Genomic DNA, 26,152 nt, shown 5'->3' with positions numbered 1-26,152 from the left:
CACTGCAGCGCCTGCTTTCAATCTAGCTCACACAGGCAGACCCAGCCTTGGCTCTTACAGCAACAAGAGATTAACCCCTTCTCTGCCAACATGGCCACCAACCGGCAGTTAGGCTGCCTTCCCCGCCGGGGTAAAACTGAAGGAGAAACTCAAACAGGTCACTTGCTGGAACAAAAGCACTTGGGGAACTCATGTGAGCAAGCGGCTCGTTCGTGAGATTTCCAGAACGCTTCGACAGAGCGTCAGGCTGGCGGGTGCCAGCATGCCAGCTGACCTACACCTATTTGTTTGCTCTCCTGGACAGCTCTAAGTCATTAATATTTAGTGTTACCCACTGAAATAAGATGGCATGTATACATTTCGTGGGCTAACCGGGATGAGAGGAAGGAGCAGGGGAGGGGATCTGGGAGGTGTGTAACTCATGTTAGGGAAGCACTGCAGTCTAGCTCATTCATATCCAGAGGAGTATGCTCGGAGCTCTTATCAACCACTTTTTTTTTTTTTTTTAGTTCATTATCCCTCCTCCCCACCTCAATCATGCTGCCCGAATCCACCGCAGTTTAATCAGCATAATGAAACACCAGCCAAATAAAGTTCTTCCCGATGATTTACAGCACCCCTGCGCGCTGATGGTGTAAATGCACCGATGGGCATCGGCGTCCTACCTCGTTAAGGCATGACTCCCAGCTAGGGGCATCTTACATCTTCTCCACTTCCTGCAGACCTACTAAGCTCTCTCGGTCAGGGACGGGGGACACTCGCCCATCAGTCACCAGGAAGCTGCCCATTGTGGTGGGCTCCGGGGGGTGGAGCGGGCCAGAAGCGTTACCATGGCTGCAGGCTGAGGCGTCAGTGGCGAACCGGCCGGTTGAGTTGGCAAGCCGGGCATCACAGCCCCCGCAGTGCAGGCTTCATGCTCCCCACTCTGTGCGTGCTCTGGCTGTAACCCCACCTGGCCGCCTGCGTGGCAGGGGCCAATGCTGATCCAAGTGACAGAGCCGCATGAGTCACTGCCGGAGCTTGCTACAGCGCCCCCTAGGACAGTTGTCACAGTCCAGGCTTCCTTTTTAACCCCTCGTTTTCTGAACTAAGCTGTGCACCAGACAGGAGCAGCAGTCTTGTTTTCAGCTTACAGACCCAAGAGAATCTGTTTCCAAAGTACCCCAATGACAACAATATCAGAAGCAATGCCGGGGAGCAGATGGGAGTGGTGAGGGCTTGGGGGGAGGGGGTCAGGAAAGGAAGCCTCCACCAGGAGGTCTGGCTGCTCCTGGAAAGTGCCCAGGGGCATTCGCTGAGCTTCAGGTACACCCGAGATGAGGCTGGAGACTGAAAACATAGAAGGCACTACCAGAAAATTATTTAACACCTCCAAGCTCTCAAGAGAATTTAAATCTTCCCTGTTAGCATCAGAACCTACTTGCTTAATACTTTAAAAATTAGCTGATGGAAAGAAAAATTACACTGAATGCTTCAGCCCACATCCCATGTGTACTTCCAACAATATAGCCTCAAATCCAACCTGATTTCAATTACCTCATATTTTTTTTAAGCAAAAAGAAAAAGAATGGAAATTACATTTCATAAGGAGAAAGAGAAGTTTTCCATGCCAAAAAACTTCAGATAAAGACTGAGGAAATATATGGAGATTCGCAGATGATACGAATATGGAAGCATTGTCATTAATGGCACCTTACTTTAAAATCTGAGTGGGTTCCGCCTGTGTGGCTCGGTTGGTTGGGCAGCCAACTTCAGCTCAGGTCATGATCTTGCGGTCCATGAGTTCGAACCCCACATCAAGCTCTGTGCTGACGGCTCAGAGCCTGGAGCCTGCTTCAGATTCTGTGTCCCCCCTCTCTCTCTGCCCCTTTCCCACTCGTGCTCTGTCTCACTCTCTCAAAAATAAATGTTAAAAAAAATTTTTTTTTAATCTGAGTGGGTTCAAATCTCAGCTCCACCACTTGTCGGCTCTGTGACTTTGGGAAAGTCACTTAACCTCTCTGAGCCTCATTTTCAACATAGAGACAACTTGCTCAAAGGGCTGTTGGGAGGTTTAAATGAAAAAACTCTGTATAAAGTGTTTGGTGTATTTCTTTGCATTCAGTAAACACTCCGTAAAGATCACCTGCTATTGTCGTTATTGCACACACGAGATACATGTTCATGACAGATCCTGCGGTTATTGAAGGCTAGCGAGATACAGCACAATCTGTGTTGCAAATTCTTCTTCCCTGGGCAAATGACACACACACTCATGTGGATGTTTGTGTTTATCATATCATTTCATTCCTAACAGAAGTTTAATTCCCTTTCCACGATATACTAATTTATCTTTGGGAGACTAAAATAGAATTCCATTTCTGAGTGAGGAGTATGATTAATATAGGGGTAGGAGCCACCCTCTGTGAAATAATTATGATTTAGAAATTCTGTACCATAAAATAAGATTTCTCTTAAAAACTCCATCATGCTCAAAGCTAGCCCATATGGTCGAGATTAGAAAAAGGGACAATCTTCAATAAAAGGAAGGAGAAGTCAACATGAAATATACCAGATGGTAACAGGTGAGATAGTCACAAGACAGATTAAAAGCTAGGGATATAAAGCTCTAGACAGGTAGTCAGTTGAGTACAACAGGAAAGTCTGAAAAGGAGGGCTTATAAGGGCCACACTTAGGCAAGAAAAGAGCCAGAGCCTCAAGCCAAAAAGAAATGAGCAAATTGGAAATTATCTATCCACCAGAAAGTGACAAGGATGTTTCCCCTTGACCAAGATCCTTTAGGGGGAAAGAAATAAACTGGCTATTAAAACTGTAATCCCAGGTAGGATGTCTGTATTTATAGTATCCTGTATAGTTTGGGAACTACAAAACAAGAGATTAACACCAATACTGGCCCAGGATCACTGAGCCCTGAGGGCAATGGTAGACACAACAGGAGAACAACTTGTGGGGGCACTCACAATCCAGGGCGCGCGCGCACACACACACACACACACACACACACACACACACACACACACACAGAGTCCCTGCTAGAAATGAGTTTACGATAAAAAAGTAAAAACCAACAACTACATATATTGAGGAAAAAGAAACCACACAAACCACCACAAAAGAGCATCCTCACATATAAGAAATGAGAAAATCAGCCTTCCAAAAACTGCAGATAAAACACAATCTGAAATGGGCCATAAAATAAATTTATTACCAAGGTAGATGAGTAGAAACTCCAATAAAAGAATAGGATACTCTCAAAAAAGGACCACATACATTTAAAAGGAACCAAATAGAAACTTAAAAAATGAAAAGTTATTGAATTCAAAGTTAAAACTCACTGAATGCATTAAATAGACGATTAGACACAGCCTAAGAGACCTGAAGAAATCACATAGACCCACGCTTTTCAAAGTGTGATCTGCAGACTGGCAACATCAGCATCACCTGGGACTTGGTTAGAACTACAGATTCTCTGGTTCTGCCCCCACATCCACTGAGGCAGAACCTGCGTAATAACAAGATCTGCAAGTGGAGAAGTGCCAACAAAGAGACAAGACGCGAGAGATCAAGAGACAAAGAATGAGAAGGTTCAATACATGTCTTAACAGGTGCACCAGAAAGAGTAAAGTAGCTCAAAGTCTGGATGCCACATTTTGAAAGGATTATGTAAAACTTGGTCAAATCTAAAGACGACAAAGTATGTGACCACATCTGTCGTGGGGGTCTAATCCTCCTTTCATGTACCTTATAGGAAATGTTCCCTTTTTAAAAAAATTTTTTTTAATGTTTATTTATTTTTCAAAGAGAGAGAGAGAGAGAGAGAGCATGAGTAGGGAAGGGGCAGAGAGGGAGACACAGAATCTGAAGCAGGCTCTAGGCTCCAAGCTGTCAGCACAGAGCCCGACATGAAGCTCGAACCCATGAGCTGTGAGATCATGACCTGACCCGAAGTCAGATGCTTAACCGACTGAGCCACCCAGGCACCCCTGGAAATGTTCCTTTTTTGATTTCCATAAAATGTAATTTTTTTTCTTTAAAAAAGGTATTAATAGGTCACTGGATTTGAGTCTATGTTGATGGAGGTACATATTACATCTGAGAACATAGTATAGTGCCAGGCACACAGTAGGTGCTGAACAGGTATATAATTAAATAACTAGAAAATGAATCTTGGAAAGAGAGCACCTAGCATAATACAGGCTACAAAGAAGTTATTTGATATTTGAGTTAAATGAAGAGGCTTTAAAAGTGGAGATTTTTCTGTCTGAAAAATATGTTAATGAGTGCCTATAGTAATATTTTCTGATACTGTATTATGAAATCATCATCTCACCCCCCCATACCCACCACATTCAATAATGACAAATCAGAAGTCATATATTAAGATCAACTGTTCATTGGCAAAAGCCATTAAGGAAAAAAAAAACAAAACTTTTCCTATATATTTTAAAAAATAAATCAGCCTGTGCATGAGGTCTCATCAGGGCACTTTCCCTGTAGTGGCAAGGGCTATGCAAGCAAGTTCTGGAGTGTTCCCCCACCCCCACCCCCAATTATAAGATAGATGGCAGAACAAGGTTTTCAGAAACAAAGAGCTATTTTAGGAGCTTTAGTTAATCTCTCTCCTATAAATTCTCTCTCTTTTCTTTAATCCTGACATTCATTAGAAGCTTTTGGGGGAAAAAAATTGAAATGCCTTCACATTAAAAACAAAACAAAACAAAAGGCAAATAACAAGGAAAAGAGAACCAAATGTATTTGTCCTGTTAGACCTACTTATTTCTAACATAGCCCACCGACCTCCATTTACCCCATTCCCACCTTTAATTTTCCAGGATACCATGCAAGCAACAATATTACAAATATAAGAGATTATCTAATTTTGGTATAGTGTTTAGTGCCTGCTTTCCCCACTGGAACACGAGCTCCATGAGGGGGAAGACAATGTCGTGCTCACGATTACACACCCAACACCTGGCTGTCCTTATTCAATGTTCAATATCTGTTCGGTTAAAGGAATGAATGATTAACAACAACCCTAGATGTGTGGTAATTTCTTAAGCCTAATGGGCTATTTCATGCAAGTGCCGCTTTAGGAAACCTAGAGTACCTGATTTAGTCATGAAGAATTGGCACATTAAAAAACAAGTACGACAACAAAAATCTGAACTAGATATAGCTCATGAAACTCCTATGACTTTTAATCATCACTGTGAGTTACACACACTGGTGAATTGTGTGTGGCAGAAGCAGAAGATGAATAATGGCCAACGTGGTGTCATAAAAGACAAAGGCACATAAATAAATATTGTGTAATGATACAATGAAGCAGGACTGTGCCTGGAACACAGTGGGCATTCGACATTAAATCAAAAACATTTTCAACTTTGTTCTATCTACCATGATGTCCCACACCTTAAGAACAAAAAAAAAGGTAATTCATTTATTAGATGCCACGTTCAAAACTAAAAGGAAGACGACCAGAAAATTAGCCATCTTCCAATTCCTTAAAATCTGAAGTACCAATGCGATCACACTTACCCATGGTACAAAGGCAGAGAACTGCAAAGTATGTGAAGAGGAGGCTATTTATGTCATTTAGAGGTCAAGGTGTGGGTATGAAAAGCAGAGATATATAAATGGAGCGCTGGCAAGTTCTGCAGAAGGGGATACAGTGAATTTTGTGTGTTCCTGTGGGAAAGTGTCATGGAGGTGATTGAATGTCAAGAGTTGGTTAAAAGGGATCTTGGCGGGCTGGAGTGGGGAAGAGTACCGCTTTAGAAAAGCCACAGAGCACCAGCCAGAGAAAGACCTGGGTAATGAGGCTGGGAACGAAGTGAAAGTGAAATCTTGGCTGGACCTTGAAGCGGGGGAACCCTGGATCGGATTGACAGAAAGGATTATCAGAGAGAGTTTTAGAGCACTGGGTAGGTGATAGTGCCAGAGACCGATACCATCGCTGCAGGAGCAATGGTTGGAAGAGGTCGATGCTAGAAACCTCTTAAGGACAAGTCTACAATAGTCAACATGACAAATTCTACACTAAGGAAGTGATAACAGAAACAGAGAGGATGTGGATTAACAGCAGACAGGCTACAGAAAGAAGTGGCAAAATGTGACAACTGACACAAGAGCAGAGCTTTTAGGAATATCAATGACCAACTCTTAGGATGTGAACAACTCCAGGAGAAAAAGGTTCCAATGGTAAGAAGAGCAATATCCATTATCATCAGGTCATGGGAATGAGCCAACAGAACAAGTTAGGGGATAGACAAATAGAGCTAGTTACTAAATATACGTAAGTAATTCAGCCCCATCAGAACAGACTCTATTCCCTAGAGCCTTGGGCAAGTCCCCTATTTCCTCCCCAGTGGGTAGGAAGTGGTCAGGTATAGCTCCTACAAGCAACACGTTGTGGAAGAAATACAAAAGGAAGACAAACTAGATCCAGTTTCCAATAGACTCAAGTAAATAAAAACTTCTCCCATGTCTCTGCTTCCCTAAAAGTCATAAAGAGACTTTAAGGTAATGCTGATTTGGCTGGTGATCAGTTTTTACAATGGTGTCTTCAAAGGAGATGAATAAGGAAGTTAGCATTATTCAAGCACGCATCAATCGCTCAATCTCAAGGATGCTAGGGTCTGGCTGCCAACAGCTAAGCAGATTCCCTCTCTGGTGGCAGATTCCAGGTCTTGATGGAGTTGTGGGCTCTGTCCGAATCTCACTATTCTCAAAAGCTATGTTCCTACCAGGCTGCTTAACATCAAGTTTTTGGTAAAGAACTTTGAATAATGGATTTGCTTTGAGAGAATGCTTTGAGAGATGCCTTCTCTCAATTCTGCATCACACTTCAACTAGACTTCTAACATTGTAGCTTTAACTTGTTTGCCCCCTGCTCTCTGGGTCTAGGTACTCAGCAAACCTGCAAAATACCTACTCAGGCTGGAAATGCTCCAAAGAGAGAATCCTTTCAAACGGCAACTAGTTAGGACTGCGTTTCCCTGCCAGCGTGGGTCTCGATAGAGCCAGTCTGGGGCCCAGGTAGAGACTCCCAGAACATAAACAAACAATGAAGGAGCTCATCCCTCGGCTTCCATTCCCTAGGACCCAATCACTCTAGGGCCCAACAATGTTCCCTTCTAGCATCTTCCCCCTTGAATTACCTATACCCAACAACACATCAGATAGCACTCATTCTCTGCCACCCTCAAGACCGCTGTAGTATCCTTTTCTCCAATATTTTAAAATTTATTTTTAAATACTATGAAAATCTTCACAGGCACAAAAGTAGTAAGGTAGTACAATGCACTCCTCACCCAAGTTCAACAAGTTTAAAATTTATTTTTAAATACTATGAAAATCTTCACAGGCACAAAAGTAGTAAGGTAGTACATGCCCCTCACCCAAGTTCAACAACGAGCAACTCCCATTCCATTCCACCCCATCCCTGTCTTGTTTGCATGTTTGTTGATTATTAAAAGAAAAACCCGGACAGGGTATCATGTCACCCATAACTACTGCAGTAGATATCTCTAACATGGGGTTTCTCAGCTGCGGCACTAGTGACATGTGGGAGTGGACAATGCTTTGTTGTAGGGGGCTGTCGTGTATTGGAGGGCATTTAGCAGTTATCCCTGACCTCTTCCCACCAGATGCCAACAGCACCTCAAGTCATGACAACCAAAAATGTCTCCAGCCATTGCCAAATGTCCCGTGGGGGGCAAAATCACCCCCAGTTGAGAACCACTGCTCTAACAGATAAGGACGTCCAAAATACTGTTATAATACCTTCATCACACCCAACAAAACCACGATAACTCCATAACATTATCTAACAACACGTTTGTGTTCAATTTCTCCAGTTATCCCAAAAATGTCTCTTTACAGTTGGTTTTTCACTTGAATCAAGATCCAACCAAGGTTCACAAACTGATTTGGTTGGTATGTCTCTTAATCTATAGCACTGAATTTTTTTTAATGCCATTTATTGGTCTAAGAAACTGGATCACGTGTCTCTGTAGAATTTCCCACATTCTGAACTTGGTTTCAGTGTAAACTTGTGACATCATTTAACATGTTTCTCTGTCTCTCATGTTTCCTATAAACTGGAAGTTCAACTTAGGGCCTTCTGTACGTTCATATTCAATTCTTTTGGCAGGAATACCTCCTGGTATTCTGGATGTACTGTCTACTTAATGCATGACATTAGAGGGCATACAATGTCCGCTTGTCTCCCGCCTTCTGATGTTCAGAATGATCCATGGGTTCTGATGACATCAGCCTGATCCCTCCACCATAAAGGTCCTCCCTCCCAATCTTTCACTTAAAGGTTTCAGCAACCATTGATGAGCATTGCCTACAGCCATTATTTCATTAAGGGCTGCAGAACGGTGGTTTTCTAATTTCATCATTCCTTCTGCATTTATTAGCACATCAACGATTTGATTACCCTGAAATATAGTTCAAATAGGAAGGCAGAACAAATGCTTGGTTCTTTCTATATTTAGCAACATCCAAAGTAATGACTTGGGGGCCCTTAGCAACAAGTGCTAGAAGTGACCAGTGAGATTTCAAGTTATCATTATGAACTCATAAACTGTTACATATTTGATGCGTTTCAAGCCACTGCAGTCTTTTTGGTGCTCATATTGTCCCATCTTAGGCCAGGAAAAGCCCCTTTACTGGATATTCTTGCCAGAAAAGTCAAATCTGAATCTATTTTTAGCTTTTAGAGCTACCTTACAGTTTATAGGGGCTGAAAGAATAAGTACCACCATCATCCCTTACTGAGGAATCAGAGACAAATAGGTAAGACAATGACCTAACTTCTTCATCAAGTCAATGGTATGTATATACATGTATATGTGTGTGTATTTTTTTCAATTAAAAAAATTGCCACTCTTCTCTGGGAGGGTGGGTAAATTTCCTGCAGCCCTGCATCAAAGGTTATCAAGCACTTGCCTTACCAAAACTAACGTGGATATTTCCATCCCTAGCTGGCTATCGGTTCCTTGTGTGTGTCCTTTGTTAGCCAGAGTCTGAAGAACAGGAAGGGTGGGTCTTAGACCCCAAACTGCCAGTGCTGTGAGATGAATATAATCCTTTTCTTTCCACCACCAGGGAGCAACAGGGTTGGCCACATTTATTTTCTATGAGGTGAGACAATGAAAATCGTTTCCAAACCCTTGGTCGTGGACCACCTGGACCTCCTACTCTTTGTCCTTTGGTTGTAACCTCTTTTGACTCCTGCCAACCACCCTCTTTAGTTCTATCCAAACTTCACACTCAGAAAATAAGCGTAAATGCAATCGCCACGCGTCACAGAATTGACTCAAAAATTGGCTGCTGAATATAGTCCCAGATGTTTAATATCATTTTTGAATCTTTGGCCAAATGGTTTCCATGTTTGATTGGTTGTAGAAGGTTTTTGGGTGAGAATTTAAGGATTGAAGACTCCAATTTATGGGCTTTCCAAAAAAACCTATTCCTCGCCTCTCCCAGGAAAGGCATTAATTTACCTCATTTGGAAGTGATTTTACTGAACTGAAATTTAGCATTGCACTGTTGGCTTGCACTAAGAGACACTATAAGAAGCAGTCATAGGGGAACACCTGGGTGGCTCAGACAGCTGAGCGTCCAACTCTTGATTTCGGCTCAAGTCATGATCTCACAGTTTATGGGTTCAAGCCCTGTGTCGCAGAGGGGAGCCATCAGTGCAGAGCCTGCTTGGGATCCTCTGTCTCCCTCTTTCTCTGCCTCTCCCTCTCTCTCTCAAAAATAAATAAACATAAATAAAAAAAGAAGCAGCAGCAGTCATAGGGAAATCCCCAGAGCACGTATGGGAGGGGTGAGGTCTACCATGTCACAAGGAGGTCTCACTTATGAGGAAGCCAATGATGAAATTCCTCAGGGCTCAGTATCCAGAAAATCAAGTCTCTTCTGAGCAAACCATTTTGGATTTTTCTCTCATGGGACTGAGACCCTCATACAGTTGACCCTTGAGCAACACAGGTTTGAACTGCAGAGGTCTACTTATACACAAATTTTTTTCAATAAATAAAGCACAGTACTGTAAATGTATTTTCTCTTATGATTTCTTAATAACGTGTTCTTTTCCCTAGCTTACTTTAAGAATATAGTAAGAATATAGTATGTAATACACATTACAAAATATGTGTTATTCAACTATTTACATCATCAGTAAGGCATCTCGCCGACAGTAGGCTATTAGAAGTTTTGGGGGAGGGGCACCTGGGTGGCTCAGTCAGTTAAGCGTTGGCCTTTGGCTCAGGTCATGATCTCACGGTTTGTGGGTTCAAGCCAGGCGACAGGCTCTGTGCTGGCAGCTCAGAGCCTGGAGCCTGCTTCAGATTCTGTGTCTCCCTCTCTCTCCACCCTCCCCTGCTCACGCTCTCGCGCTCTCTCTCTCAAAAATAAATAAACATTAAACAAAAGAAGTTTTGGGGGAGTCTTAAGTTATATGCAGCTTTTTGACTATGTAGGGGTCAGCACCCCTAACCCCCATGCTGCCCAAGGGTCAACTGTAACTGTTCCCATTTTCCTTTTTGTTCTGGCCACTAGGAGGCTAAGAGTCCCAAATCTGTCCTTGTCCAGCAACTTGACCAGAACTTGTTTGTTTTTACCTTTATCTCTGACTTGATTTCTTTACTGTGCTATTTCCTTCAGCCAGATTCCTACATTTATTTATTTTTATCCTTTTGATATTGCAATTATCTCTAAAATAAGCCATCTCAACTTATCTTGGAATAAAGTGAAATACTGCATATTTTTAACATTTCTGGATGTAGCTTCTAAATTCAGACTAGAGCAGGGAAATCCCATAATCCTAATTTATAAGCAGTTAGCTCTTCTTAGCCTATTTTCTCCTATCAATAACTTGCTTTCTAAAAACAGAACAATCCCCAAGAGAGACATAAATATTTGCCTGTATAGCCCATAAGCCTGTAACAGCTACTGACTACATGTCTTCATTATTCCTTGTTTATGTTGGAGAAGCAGGTGCCCACATGCTCCTGGTCTAGTGAGTTGAGTTCCTGCCATCACTACTATAGCATCCTCCCTCTTTCTACCCTCCTCTCTCGCAGGCTGATCCCCTAAACAGTCCAGCTCCCCTTCTTCACTTCCTCCTGCCCCTGAAGCGACTGGGCGGCTGTCCAACAGGGAGATACACTTGAGGGGCAACCAAGGTGAATATAGGAGCACATCTACCAACCTCCTCGAACTAGCTCTGAAAACAAAGCATGGACAGAAACCTGCTCGAATGGTAGGAACCCAAAACAAGCAGACCTGAAAAAGACCCAAAACAAACCAACACACACACACACACACACACACACACACACCACAAACCATTGAGATAATGCTGTTCTAAAAGCAGAACACTAAAATCAATAAATGAAATATTCATGCTAAAACCATAAGGAGCTTTCATTTGTGAAGAAAAGAACACTGTTCATCATAAATCAATGCCAGAGCGGCCAATTCAAAGGATAAATAGGGGTTTTATGAAGATCTCTTCATTTGCATCAATGATGCAGGAAAATCACCTGACAATAAAAACTCCTGATTTCTTGGGAGACAGTATAGCGATGTTGTTAAGGGTATAGGCCACACTGGTGTTTACGTGAGTACAGAATATTCTGGGAAGTTACATAAGAAGCTGACAATTGTGGTTCACTTTAGGGAGACGCAATGGGCACAGGGTGAGAAGGAGACAATTTTCACTGTTTAACCTTCTGTGTCACTTGAATTTTTTTTTTTTTTTTTTTTTTTTTTTTTTTTACCACAAACTATACAACTTTTCAAATAAATACAAGCAAAGAGAACTTGGGAGTCTGAGAGACCCGAATTTGACTTCTGCCAACTACTCGCTCTGTGACCTTTGCCAAGTGGCTTCATCTCCTCAGGCCTCAAGGTCCTCATCTGAACGGTGGGACTAATCATACCACCCATCTCATAGAGCTGTAGCAAGTAAATGGGACAATAATATGCAGAATGTGCTTTGCAGAGCCCCTGGCACATACTAGGTGCTTAATAAACGGCATGGCAATATAATACACATCTAAAAAGTTAATGAAGAAAACTTAGTCCATCTTTAATTAAAAGTAAATATGGGGGGCACCTGGGTGGCTCAGTCGGTGAAGCATCTGACTTCAGCTCAGGTCATGATCTCGCAGTTCGTGAGTTCGAGCCCTGCGTTTGGTTCTATGCTGACAGCTCAGAGCCTGGAACCTGCTTTGGATTCTGTGTCTCCCTCTCTCTCTCTGCCCCTTCCCTGTTTGTGCTCTCTCTTTCTCTCTCAAAAATAAACATTAAAAAAAATTTTTTTAATAAAAAAGGAACAATAGTAAGCTGGGTGGAGGATGTGGAGTAGAAGGCACAAAAATGCCTTTTTACAACCACCTATTTGCTATCAGCAGGTGGAGATTAAGTCAAGCCACCATCTTGAAAGATAGGAAGGTTGTAAAGTCCATCTGAGAAAAAAGCTTTAAATCCCTCAAAAGCAGAGCCTAAAACCCAGCATTTCTAAGCAGTTCCATCCACCCATGGAAGTCCTCAGCCAAAAAGCAGTCTTCCCTTCTCCCAGGCCCAGAGGACAAAATGAAAGACCCCACAAAGATGAACGAGAAACCCTAAGGCTGACAGAATGAATTTTCTCCTCTTGCAGGGCTTTGCAAATGCTAATATGCACAGGAATCTTATTTCTGGGGATCTTATTAAAGTGCAGCCTCTGATTCAGCAGATCTAGAGGGGCCTGAGTCTCTGCATCTCTAACAAGCTCCCAGGTGATGCCAATGCTGCTCGTCCACAGACCACACTCCACACAACAACAAGTGAACCACAGTCTGGACTACGGTTCCACTGCTTGTTAGCAATGGCAGTCATGAGTGATTCTGATTACTGCAATATTTTCTCTCCTGGTAAAAACCTGGCCGATCCTTCCATATCAGTGGTTCTCAATCAGGGGCGGCTGTGGCCCCCAGTGGACACTGGGCAATGTCTGGAGACCTATTTGGTTATCACAAACTGCATGGGGGAGGGTGCTTCTGGCATGTATGGGAGTAAAGGCCAGGGGGTGCTGCTGAATATCGTGCACTCACACAACAGCCCCATCACAATTATCTGGTCCCATGTGTCATCAGTGCCAAGGTTGAGAAACCCTGGGTTTTGGTTTCTGGGTTTTTTTTAATGAAATTTATTGTCAAATTGGTTTCCATACAACACCCGGTGCTCATCCCAACAGGTGCCCTCCTCAATGCCCATCACCCACTTTCCCCACCCCCCATCAACCCTCAGTTTGTTCTCAGTATTTAAGAGTCTCTTATGGTTTGCCTCCTTCCCTCTCTGTAACTTTTTTTCCCCCTCTTCCCCTCCCCCCTGGTCTTCTGTTGAGTTTCTCAGAATCCACATATGAGTGAAAACATATGGTATCTGTCTTTCTCTGCCTGACTTATTTCACTTAGCATCACACTCTCCAGTTCTATCCACATTGCTACAAATGGCCAGATTTCATTCTTTCTCATTGCCAAGTAGTATTCCATTGTATATATAAACCACATCTTCGCTGTCCATTCGCCAGTTGATGGACATTTAGGCTCTTTCCATAATTTGGCTATTGTTGAAAGTGCTGCTATAAACATTGGGGTACAAGTGCCCCTATGCATCAGCATTCCTGTATCCCTTGGGTAAATTCCTAGCCGTGCTATTGCTGGGTCATAGGGTAGGTCTATTTTTAATTTTTTGAGGAACCTCCACACTGCTTTCCAGAGCGGCTGCACAAGTTTGCATTCCTACCAACAGTGCAAGAGGGTTCCTGGAGAAACCCTGTTCTAATAACCAGAAAATATGAGTTGGGTCGTGTCAATTCATCCCAAGACTATAAACCCCAATTTTGGAAGTGGGTCTTGAATCCAATACTGTCCTTTCCCAGGCCAGACGTGAAGCTTGGAGAGGTTAACAGATTAACAGGAAGAACAGGATGCCATATGTAGGGAAGGGGTCACCAGCTCATAGTCCATATTTTGTTCAAAATCAGGCACATGTGGTTCGGTAAGCCAATGAGTGACCCACTAAGCATTAATCTTTCTATGATTTCGAGCTACAGCAATTTAACAGGAACAGATGTAAGCAGACCTGAAGCTTAGACTATAAGTTCCCTGAAGGCAGGACCATATCCAAATTTGTCCATCAACAGAGCTACGCTTAGCACAATGAGGAAGAAGGCAGACACTCAACATCATGACGAATCCTGTAGATTCAAGAATTCCAGATGTGCTAAATAGATGCAGAGACTAAACCACCCCTAGTGTGACATGGTTTATTATTTGTCATCACCACAAACACTATTACTAACAACAATGATCTACGCCAAGGCATGCCTGGTTCTGTAGAAAGAGCACGGGCTCTAGAGTCACACAGACCTCGATCCAAATCCCGATCCTCTCACTATGTGACCTGAGACAAGTTAACATAGTGTCCACATCTGTAATATGGGCATAATAATCCTTACCTCTGACAGAACTGTTTCAAAGTCGTACAGTGTCATGTATTTAAACAGCTAGTTGGCTACTTAACCAATACTTCCTACCATATTAAGGACTGGAGTAAAATGCCCAGTGAGTTATATGGTGCTTATTTCTGCATAGAACAGTATGTAAAGATTTCACCTGATGACACAAAGCCACAAGATCCCTTTCCTTTAAACCAAAGGCCATCATGCCCCAGGTTTATTGAACAACCACGGGACTGTGCCTTTGTGGTTTTATGATGGCCATTCAGGGCCTGGTAGTGCACAATGATCATCAATGACAAAAAAGAGACCTACACAGCATGGGAACACCACCGAGTCACTCACTACCAGTGGAAGTGAAATGTACCCTCTGCTAACAAATGGTAAGGACCTGAAAACTCACAATCATTTTGCAAGAGCTAGGTCCTTCTGAGAATAGTGAAAAGAACATAATTTAGAAGAAGACTGTGTCGTAAGTAACAGACAACGTCTGAGCATTAGCCACAGACGTTCCAGGATATTTCCACAATCCATGTTCGCATTTCGCATTCCCCACTGTCAGGACATAACGGTGTTGGACGAAAGGGACAAGCATGCCGGTTCCAATAACATCACTATGTCCAGATGTGACTAGAAAAGCACACCAGGCAGCAAAACTTCCCCACTAACAGGAGCAAGTGTATGATGCCAGGAAATGGAGGCGTAACCCCGAAGGCATGAATGAAAGAGGCCCTCTGACCTCAGCATTCCAGAAGCTCAGAAAATATCAGGCTGGGTACCACCAGACTCTTGCCCAATACTGGAAACATCACTGGAATTGCAAAGTCCAGGGCAGCCAGTATACTTAAGAAGTCTCCTACTGGAACTTGGAAAGCCACCTTGAAATAATGATGATAATAATAAGCAGCTGAAAACACAAGCTGACATCTGATCGCACAAAGGTGGGAATGAAACATCAGGGTAATGGGCACCTGGGGACCTTCACGGGGCAGTAACTCATCACAAAGCTTTTGACTTGTTGAGAGAATACGTTCCTGAACTGGGTCAGGTTCCTGGTTCGTGTACTGTTGCCCAGAGCAACCCTAAGAGGCTGGACCCAGGGGGACGCAGATGTTCCGTCTGACTTCAGTGTGAAAGCCGAGGCATGTCCTAGTTCCCCTCAGCAGCCACTCCTGATTCTGTCATTCACAAATTTGTCCAGACCCTTCCTAAACTACATTCATATATCCTGCCAGGACCACCTCTTGAGATGATGAGTTTGAGAAGATTATTACCTGCTGTGTTAAGCAGTACTTCCTTTCATTGGTTACGACAAGAAAAAGAAGAATTAGGGGTGAGGCAGCAGAAAGGCTAATGTTACTTTCATCAAGGGACAATCTTGTGTGTGAAAAGTACAGATATTTAATACCCTGGAACCACAAGGCATTGAAACAGCAACCATAAACTCGGCTTCAAGGGTTTTGCTTAATGAAAGTCATTCAACATGCATTTGTGGAAAAACTGGGACGGGACAAAGGCATAATTTCTGTTAGAGTTACCTAGTTGGAAAGTAGCCCAAAGATCATGGAGCCCAGCAATGTTTTCAATCACACAACCCCAAGTTGATTGCAAATATGCAGGGATCAGAGGTTGGTTTAAAAAAATTCTGCAAGGGAAACTCAGTGAACTTCCCTAACAGGGAAATCTCGTAGGAGAAGCTCAGTGAATACCGTGTCTCTCTGCGTTGTCAGGGATGCGACAAAACCTCCAGGAAAACGCACTACCAATCCTCGGGGGACATGAAGATGCCCCTCATTGGCTGAGCTACACTAAGTATGTGCCTACTGCAAGTGCCTGCAATATGGCACCCTGGACTGACTCCTGGAACACAGACATGAGTGGAGAAACCAGTGAAATCAGAATAAAGCTTGAAGTTTGATTAATAGTAATGTGCAAATATTAATCTTAGTTTTGACAAATGTGGCACCGTTATATAAGATGTTATAACATTAGGAGACGCTAGGAGAAGGGTATGTGGGAACTCTGTACTATCTTTGCAAGTTTTCTATGAACCTATTATTATTCCAAAATAAGGTTAATTAAAATTAAAAGACATTTTTTTAAAGCAAACATATTTCATGACACTCCAGAGCCACTGTACTGGGAGTCAGAAGCCCATAAAAGCCATCAGGATTTTGAAGAATCAAGATTCAGGGCAAAGGACATGAAAAGACATTTTTCTAAAGAAGACAAACACATCAGGGAAATACAAATCAAAACCACAATGAGATACCACCTCACACCTGTCAGAATGGCTAAAATTAACAACACAGTAAATAACAGATGTTGGCAAGGATGTGTAGAAAGGGAAACCCCCTTACACTGTTGATGGAAATGCAAACTGGTGCAGCCATTCTGGAAAACAGTATGGAGGTTCCTCAAAGTTAAAAATAGAACTACCCTATGATCTAGCAATTGCACTACTAGGTATTTACCCAAAGGATACAAAAATACTGATTCAAAGGGGTACATGTACTCCAATGTTTATAGTAGCATTATCAACAATAGCCAAATTATGGAAAGAGCCCAAATGTCTATCGACTGATAAATGGATAAAGAAGGTAATTGAAGAAGATATAAAGAAATGGAAAGACATTCCCTGCTCATGGATTGGAAGAATAAATATTGTCAAAATGTCAATACTACCCAAAGCTATCTACACATTCAATGCAATCCCAATCAAAATTGCACCAGCATTCTTCTCGAAACTAGAACAAGCCATCCTAAAATTTATATGGAACCACAAAAGGCCCCGAATAGCCAAAGTAATTTTGAAGAAGAAGACCAAAGCAGGAGGCATCACAATCCCAGACTTTAGCCTCTACTACAAAGCTGTCGTCAAGACAGCATGGTATTGGCACAAAAACAGACACATAGACCAATGGAATAGAATAGAAATCCCAGAACTAGACCCACAAACGTATGGCCAACTCATCTTTGACAAAGCAGGAAAGAACATCCAATGGAAAAAAGACAGTCTCTTTAACAAATGGTGCTGGGAGAACTGGGCAGCAACATGCAGAAGGTTGAAACTAGACCACTTTCTCACACCATTCACAAAAATAAACTCAAAATGGATAAAGGACCTGAATGTGAGACAGGAAAGCATCCAAACCCTAGAGGAGAAAGCAGGAAAAGACCTCTCTGACCTCAGCCGTAGCAATCTCTTACTCGACACATCCCCAAAGGCAAGGGAATTAAAAGCAAAAATGAATTACTGGGACCTTATGAAGATAAAAAGCTTCTGCACAGCAAAGGAAACAACCAACAAAACTAAAAGGCAACCAACGGAATGGGAAAAGATATTTGCAAATGACATATCAGACAAAGGGCTAGTATCCAAAATCTATAAAGAGCTCACCCAACTCCACACCCGAAAAACAAATAACCCAGTGAAGAAATGGGCAGAAAACATGAATAGACACTTCTCTAAAGAAGACATCCGGATGGCCAACAGGCACATGAAAAGATGTTCAACGTCGCTCCTTATCAGGGAAATACAAATCAAAACCACACTCAGATATCACCTCATGCCAGTCAGAGTGGCCAAAATGAACAAATCAGGAGACTATAGATGCTGGAGAGGATGTGGAGACACGGGAACCCTCTTGCACTGTTGGTGGGAATGCAAATTGGTGCAGCCGCTCTGGAAAGCAGTGTGGAGGTTCCTCAGAAAATTAAAAATAGACCTACTCTATGACCCAGCAATAGCACTGCGAGGAATGTACCCAAGGGATACAGGAGTACTGATGCATAGGGGCACCTGTACCCCAATGTTTATAGCAGCACTCTCAACAATAGCCAAATTATGGAAAGAGCCTAAATGTCCATCAACTGATGAATGGATAAAGAAATTGTGGTTTATATACACAATGGAATACTACGTGGCAATGAGAAAGAATGAAATATGGCCTTTTGTAGCAACGTGGATGGAACTGGAGAGTGTGATGCTAAGTGAAATAAGCCATACAGAGAAAGACAGATACCATATGGTTTCACTCTTATGTGGATCCTGAGAAACTTAACAGAAACCCATGGGGGAGGGGAAGAAAAAAAAAAAAAAAAAAGAGGTTAGAGTGGGAGAGAGCCAAAGCATAGGAGACTTAAAAACTGAGAACAGGGGCGCCTGGGTGGCGCAGTCGGTTGGGCGGCCGACTTCAGCCAGGTCACGATCTCGCGGTCGGTGAGTTCGAGCCCCGTGTCGGGCTCTGTGCTGACGGCTCGGAGCCTGGAGCCTGTTTCCGATTCTGTGTCTCCCTCTCTCTCTGCCCCTCCCCCGTTCATGCTCTGTCTCTCTCTGTCCCAAAAATAAATTAAAAAAAAAAAAAAAAACGTTGAAAAAAAAAAATTTTTTTTTTAAATTAAAAAAAAAAAAAAAAACTGAGAACAAACTGAGGGTTGATGGGGGGTGGGAGAGAGGGGAGGGTGGGTGATGAGTATTGAGGAAGGCACCTTTTGGGATGAGCACTGGGTGTTGTATGGAAACCAATTTGACAATAAAGTTCATATATTGAAAAAAAATTTAAAAAAAAGTGGTAGATACACACACACACATACACACACACACAGGAATATTACTCAGCCATCAAAAAGAATGAAATCTTGCCATTTGCAACAACGTGGATGGAGCTAGAGCGTATTATGCTAAGCGAAAAAGTCAGAGAAAAGACAAATACCATATGATTTCACTCATTTAAGAAACAAAACAGATGAACATATGGAAAGGGGGTGAGAAGAGAAGAAAGGGAAACAAACCACAAGAGACTCTTAACAATGGAGAACACAGGGTTGATGGAGGGAGGTAGGTGGGGGATGGGTTAGATGGGTGGTAGGTACAAAGGAGGGCACTTGTAACAATAAGCACTGGGTTGTAAGTGATGAGTCACTGAATTCTACTCCTGAATCCAGTATTATACTATACATCAACTAACTAAAATTTAAATAAAATTTGAAAAAAAGAAAAAGAAGACATATAGATGGCCAATATGTATATGAAAAGGTACTCAACATCACTAATCGTCAGGGAAATGCAAATCAAAACCACAATGAGATACTGCTTCACACCTATTAAGATGACTGTGATCAAAAAGCCAAGATAACAAGAGTTGGTGAGGATGTGGAGAAAAGGTAATTCTTACACACTGTTGGTAAGAAGGTTAATTGTTACAGCCACTAAGGACAACAGTACAGAGGTTGCTCAAAAACTAAAAATAGAACTACCATATGATCCAGCAATCCCTCTTCTAGTCGAACACCCAAAGAAAATGCAATCAGTACCTCGAAGAAAGATCTGTGCTCTCCCATTCATGGCAGCATTATTCACAATAGACAAGATATGGAAACAATCTAAGTGTCTATCAACGGATGAATGAATAAAGAATTTGTAGTATGTAAACACACACACGAGACAATATCACTCAGTCTTGAAGGAAGAAAGGAAAGGAAAGGAAAGGAAAGGAAAGGAAAGGAAAGGAAAGGAAAGGAAAGGAAAGGAAAGGAAAGGAAAGGAAAGGAAAGGAAAGGAAGGACGGGGTGCCTGGGTGACTCAGTCTGTTCAGCATCTGACTCTTGATTTCTGCTCAGGTTATGATCTCACAGTTCATGAGATTGAGCCCCACATCAGGGTCTGCGCTACAGCACGGAACCTGCTTGGGATATTCTCTCTCTGTCTCTGTCTCTCTCTCAAAACTAAATGGATAACCATTAAAAAAAAAAAAAGATTACAGAGATAAAAAGGCAAGGCAAGAAAAGACTATTTGAACAGCATCTAAAGAAAACTATATCAAATCTTTCTAAAAGCAAAAAAGAAAATAGCCCTGAAAATATACTATTGATTAAAAGCCCTGAACCTTGTAAGATTTGGGGATTGATGCCTGAAGGTTAGAAAAATTAAGCAATGTGGCTCCCAGAAGAAAAACAAATTTGCTAAGGCAGATTTATAAAAATGTAGCCTACTTAAATATTTGGGCAGGTTAGAGAAACCATCAAAATGGCTTTCAACTGGAAAACACTGGGAAACAGTAGAAAACACTCATCATATATTAGGATTACAACATGGCTTGAACTAGAAGTCTGGTTTTGACACCTAGAAATGGATTCCACTCCCCACCTCCCCTCATCACCAAAGATAAAACACTCAAACAGGGTCACCTGGGTGGCTCAGTGGGATGAGCGTCTGACTTTGGCTCAAGTCATGATCTCACGGTTTGTGGGTTTGAGCCCCGCATCGGGCTCTGTGCTGCAGCTCAGAGCCCAGAACCTGCTTTGGATTGTGTCTCCATCTCTCTCTGCCCCTCTCTCTCAAAAATAAATAAATATTTTTTAAAAATTAAAAAAAACAAAAACAACCCACTCAGACCCACTGCTTTCCTACTGGCCCTAATCTATGCTAATCATTGGCACATTCAATCAACATATCCAAAAATAAAAAATGTTTTAAAAAAATCAATTTGTTTTTTTTTTTAAGTTTATTTATTTTTGAGAGAGAGAGAGTGCGTGCACAAGTGGGAGAGGGACGCAGTTGTGTGTGTGTTGGGGGGGGGGGGGGTCGGGGGGGCTGGACAGAGGATCCAGAGAAGGCTCTGTGCTGACAGCAGAGAGGCTGATGCAGGGCCCAAACTCACCAACTGTGAGATCATGACCTGAGCTGAAGTTGGATGCTCGATCAGCTGAGCCACCGTGTGTCCCCCAAAATCACCAATTTGTAAAAGCCCAAGCATTTTGGTTTTGTCAATAATAAATCAAATCTCTGTTTTTAATGAATTTCATTTGCACTAATTGATTCCAAAGCGATGTATGTATGAATGAATCTGCTGTGTGTGTCTATGTTACAGATTTTACAGGCTTGCGAGCAAAGACAAAATGTTTCCGGGGAAAACATGAACACAGAGAGGCATTTATGGGTTTCGTGCAGGCTTGGCCATTTGCAGAGCAACCTGGCACTTTGCCTCATTTTTGAGTCTTTTTTCCCAATCTGTGAAGGAAATACATACGTCCACTTTTCCTCTTAGAAGAAACTCTGTCAAACCAACCGGCAACCCTTGAAATCCATCAGTCTGTTCTTCTAACTTACTGAGAGATGATGGGAAGGCCACTTAAGCACAGAGTTTGATAAATGACCCCATTCTGTGCAAACAATTTTAAAGAAGAATTACCACTTACAGACAGCTACATCATTAGCCCTTTCTATCCCTGGAGATAATTGAGGCCCTTATTTATATAATTTATACCACCTTCTGCAGGCCAGAATAATTTCAGAACATTCTTAAGTGTTTACACTTAATCTGAACACCAGAAAGGAAGGACCGCAGCCCTACTCACAATTACGAATGTTATTCCAGTCGATTTTGGAGAAGAAAGGGTGGCAGCAAAGGCCTTCAAACTTCAGTCTCTCTTTCTGGCCACACAACAAACTCTGAATCAGATCAAGTAATTCGCTGCTAACTTTTGGATCATCTGGAAACTTCAAAAACCGCTATTCCAAAAAAAATAATAATTATTATTTCCTTAGCAAATTCAGTTTCTCATGTCCCCCCAAAAAAGTATTTCTCATATATGCAAGTTTCTTTTTGTTAAAAGGAGGAAGTTTTGTGCCCTCTTAACTTTGGACCAAAGGCATGTTCCCAAAATAAATGGCTTGTTCACATCAAGAGGCCTAGTTCCTTTGCAAGAGTTCAATATCCTTCATGATTTGACCTCGGTCCTCTCTCTTGTCTCATGTAGCTACACTCCCCATCTCACTCTTTGCTGTCCAACAATGATGAGCTATTTAAAGCTTCCTGAACAAATCATGCTGTTCTCTCTGCCTAGAACGCCCTCCCCAGCCCACACCCCTCTTCCACCAGATCACTGCCCAGCTCCACCACCCACCCCCCCGCCCCGTAATCTACTTCTACACAAACACAGTGCACTGTGATTTCCGTGTGATAACAGGGAAAGAAGGCAGAGAGAGCCTTCTGCTCGCTCAACACTGTAAACCTGGTACCTAACCGTGCCTGGTGCCATTCTCTCATTACTGAACGAATGAACTGAAATGAAGGAAATAAACTGGCCCCAAGAATCATCTAAGGGAAAACTTGAACTCAAGAGGAGACTCAAGCATAACAAGTAATATATATATATATATATATATATATATATATATATATATATAAATAAAGCATATAAAATATGAAAATACACATTAAGCATTCCAGAAAGAGGAAGTTGGGTGAGTTAGAAAAAAAACTGAAATTTCTCTTCTTCCTTTCAGTTGAAACTAAAACATACATATCTATCATATCCTAAAGAAATGAGCTTAATAGGGGCACCTGGGTGACTCAGTCGGCTGGGTGTCCGACTCCTGATTTCGGCTCAGGTCATGATCTCACCGTCATGAGATTGAGCCATATGTCAGGCTTTGTGCTGACAGTGTAGAACCTCCTTAGGATTCTCTCTCTCTCAAAATATTAAATAAACATTAAAAAAAAAGAGAAATGGGGGGCACCTGGGTGGCTCAGTCGGTTAAGCGTCCAACTTCGGCTCAGGTCACAATCTCACAGTTCGTGGGTCTGAGACCCGCGTCGGGCTCTGTGCTGACAGCTCAGAGCCTAGAGCCCGCTTCGGACTCTGTATCTCTTTCTCTCCTCTACCCCTCCCCCACTCACACTCTGTCTGTCTCTCTCTCTCTCTCTCTCAAAAATAAATTAAAAAAATTTTAAGAGAAATGGGCTTAATCTACTAGAATATACACTATTAGAAAATAGTTTTAATTCTACTTCATATACATTCCTGTATTTCTAATTCCTGCCCCCATTTCAATTTTACTGCCATATTCGATAGCCAGTCATACCGAGAAACAGCATAGCATAACATCAAGAGCATGGACTTCCAAGCCAGACTGACTGTGTTATTCTAGGCAAGATGGTCTTGCTTAACCATTGTGTGCTTTGGTTTCCTCATCTGTAAAATGGAAGTAATGTCTATCTCTTCCATTGTTTGAGGATTAGCCGAGTTAATGAACCATATTTCATCAAGTCTAGGACCCAGTTATTCCCTTAACAGCACTGAAATAAAAATGCATTTTATAACCAACGAAATATCATAGATTAATTGGCAACAGTTTCTCTTTTTTAACGTTACCTAAAATAATGGCATAGGCTTACAATGACTGGCAGCTGAGAGTCAATAAAATACAATCACTAAAGCGCTTAGGACAGCTTTTGGCACAAAGTGCTTTGTAAGTATTTGCTGTTGTTATTATCCAGCACTACTGATTTACATTACAAAGGTTCACTTGTACATTTTTAAATGACAGCTCTCAATATTACTTCAAAATCTACTAATGGCTCTTTACCTGGAAATTCATGATGTTATTGAAGGTTCTGGCTGACGTTCCCTCAGTGAATGGGGATCTTCCATAAACCATCTCATAAGCAATAACTCCCACTGACCACCAGTCACAATCCAGACTATAGACGCCTTTTCCGTCCCCATTCATCACAGTCAACACTTCAGGGGCCATGTAATCTGGGGTCCCAATCGGGAGTTTTGCGTTCACCTGGAAACCCATAAGCAAAATGAACACAGCAAAACTTTCAATTATTCTCGAATAGATTGCCGACAGCCACGTTTCAGACACAGGCTGATTTGCCACTGATTACTATTCTCCCAGGCACTTAAACCTTCTGTCAAGTGGCACGCTGTCAGGAAATGCAAACGATTTACTAATTAAAAAAAAAAAGTACATAATATAATCCAAAGGCAAAAGGGCAAGAGTTGTTGATGATATATGCCCTTTGGTTACACAAATGAGAATTGGGAAAAGAACGGAAGGTGTCTTTCCTGATACATGTTACACAGTATTTCTCTTACTTATGAAAACAGCAAAATGATAATAAATCCTAAAGACAAATCTATAAGATCTATCTACCCATTATTAAAACCTGGCAGCTAGCTGGGGCAACACGATATTGCAAACGCATTGTATCTCAAGTTTAAATATTTGGAATCAACATTCCTACTTCAAGCCACCCACAGGGCAAGACATGGTAAGTATCTTCCACCAGAGACCAATGTTAATGAGTTCATTTCCCTCACCCCAAACTCCTGTTCCTGTGGTTGCCTCCCCACTGTTCAGAAATCCACAGCCCTCCAATCCAGTGGCACTCAAGCACCCAACCCTCGCAAAGGTTAGGACAATGTAGTAGGTCTTTTTCTAAAGCTAAATATATCCCATTTAAAGAACTGTCCTTTCTTCTGAGAACTTGTCCTTCCGACTGTTTTAGTGTTTACATGTCCTTTGTTTCTTGAAATGAGGCCTGATAAAAGACTTTCTGCCCCCTACCCCCTTCCCTTCCTAGACAACAGAGGAAGTCAGCAACGTTTTCAGCCTTCAAAATTATTTTGAAGTCTTACTGAGCCATGAAATTTGAAGGCTAAGGATCACCTCTCTGACTTCTTCCCTATCAACACAGAAAGGGCCTGATGTTAGTCATATACTGTGTTGACCAATAATCCTACAGCCGTCCAATAGCCCTGCCTTTAAAGAGGTTTCTCTCGGGGCGCCTGGGTGGCTCAGTCGGTTGAGCGTCCGACTTCGGCTCAGGTCACGATCTCGCGGTCTGCGGGTTCGAGCCCCGCGTCGGGCTCTGGGCTGATGGCTCGGAGCCTGGAGCCTGCTTCCGATTCTGTGTTTCCCTCTCTCTCTGCCCCTCCCCCGTTCATGCTGTGTCTCTCTCTGTCTGAAAAATAAATAAATGTTAAAAAAAAAAAAAATTTAAAGAGGTTTCTCTCACATCAGCAGTTACATGGGCAGAAATGAACTTTCTCCCTATTAAAGGATGTCGAGTGCCCCTGAGTGACTTTAGATATTTTGTAGGTATGGCCACACCTCTTTAAGGCTGGGCTTTATATTAAGAAAGGCAATTTGCTTTGCTTTGTTTTGACCAGAAACTTAGTCCCCTTCCCTAGGGACAGACACCCAAGCTCTTCCAGCTCATAACTTTAATCTTGTCCATTCCTCTGCCCCAAAGACCCACGATTATAGGAAACAGACCCACTCTCCCTACTCCTTCTCTTTTCACCCCTTTTCTCAAGCCCATCATAGGTTTTCCAAACCCTAAATCCAGACAGCAGTGTGATGCTGTTATTCTTTACACCAGTCATCTGTTGCTTTGGGCAACAGCATTTCCACTGGGAGGACGCCTGGCTGGTCCAGTCAGCGGAACATGCAAATCTTGACCTCGGAGTTGTGAGATCGAGCCCCACACTGGGTGTAGAGATCACATTAAAAAAAAAAAAAAATCTTTAAAAAAAAAAAAAAAAAAAAGAATCTCCACTGCGAGTACCCACTGGGAAAGCTGGACAGTCATACCACCCAAGAAAACCAAAGGCCATTGTTGATAGACAAAAGTGGGGAGAAAGGATACCACATCTGGTCTAAGACAGGGTACCTTACGCTTGAGGAATTGAAAGTAGCTTAAGTCAAGAGGAAGCCTCGATGCTGGGGAACCTGAGCTAAGACTTCTATTTTTTTTTTTATATGAAATTTATTGTCAAATTAGTTTCCATACAACACCCAGTGCTCATCCCAACAGGTGAAGACT

At 42.2% G+C, this 26,152-nt stretch overlaps 1 protein-coding gene across 9 annotated transcripts in view; it reads right to left on the bottom strand.

The window, feature by feature from the left end:
- CIT (citron rho-interacting serine/threonine kinase) overlaps nucleotides 1-26,152 on the bottom strand; it is a 164,019-nt gene that overhangs the window by 102,096 nt on the left and 35,771 nt on the right. For 7 of the 9 annotated variants that reach the window (XM_058691127.1, XM_058691126.1, XM_058691129.1 and 4 more), the window contains 2 exons: nucleotides 23,902-24,105; nucleotides 21,888-22,041 (listed from right to left, as the gene is read on the bottom strand). In XM_058691127.1, coding sequence (XP_058547110.1) covers nucleotides 21,888-22,041; nucleotides 23,902-24,105 — 358 coding nt within the window. Of the gene's footprint in view, nucleotides 1-665; nucleotides 978-21,887; nucleotides 22,042-23,901; nucleotides 24,106-26,152 lie in introns of those variants that run through there. The other 2 variants (XM_058691134.1, XM_058691135.1) reach the window with 2 other exon arrangements.

The sequence above is a fragment of the Neofelis nebulosa genome, chromosome 11, assembly GCF_028018385.1.
Source record: "Neofelis nebulosa isolate mNeoNeb1 chromosome 11, mNeoNeb1.pri, whole genome shotgun sequence".
Taxonomy (NCBI): domain Eukaryota; kingdom Metazoa; phylum Chordata; class Mammalia; order Carnivora; family Felidae; genus Neofelis; species Neofelis nebulosa.
This window is presented reverse-complemented; position numbering and strand designations above follow the sequence as displayed.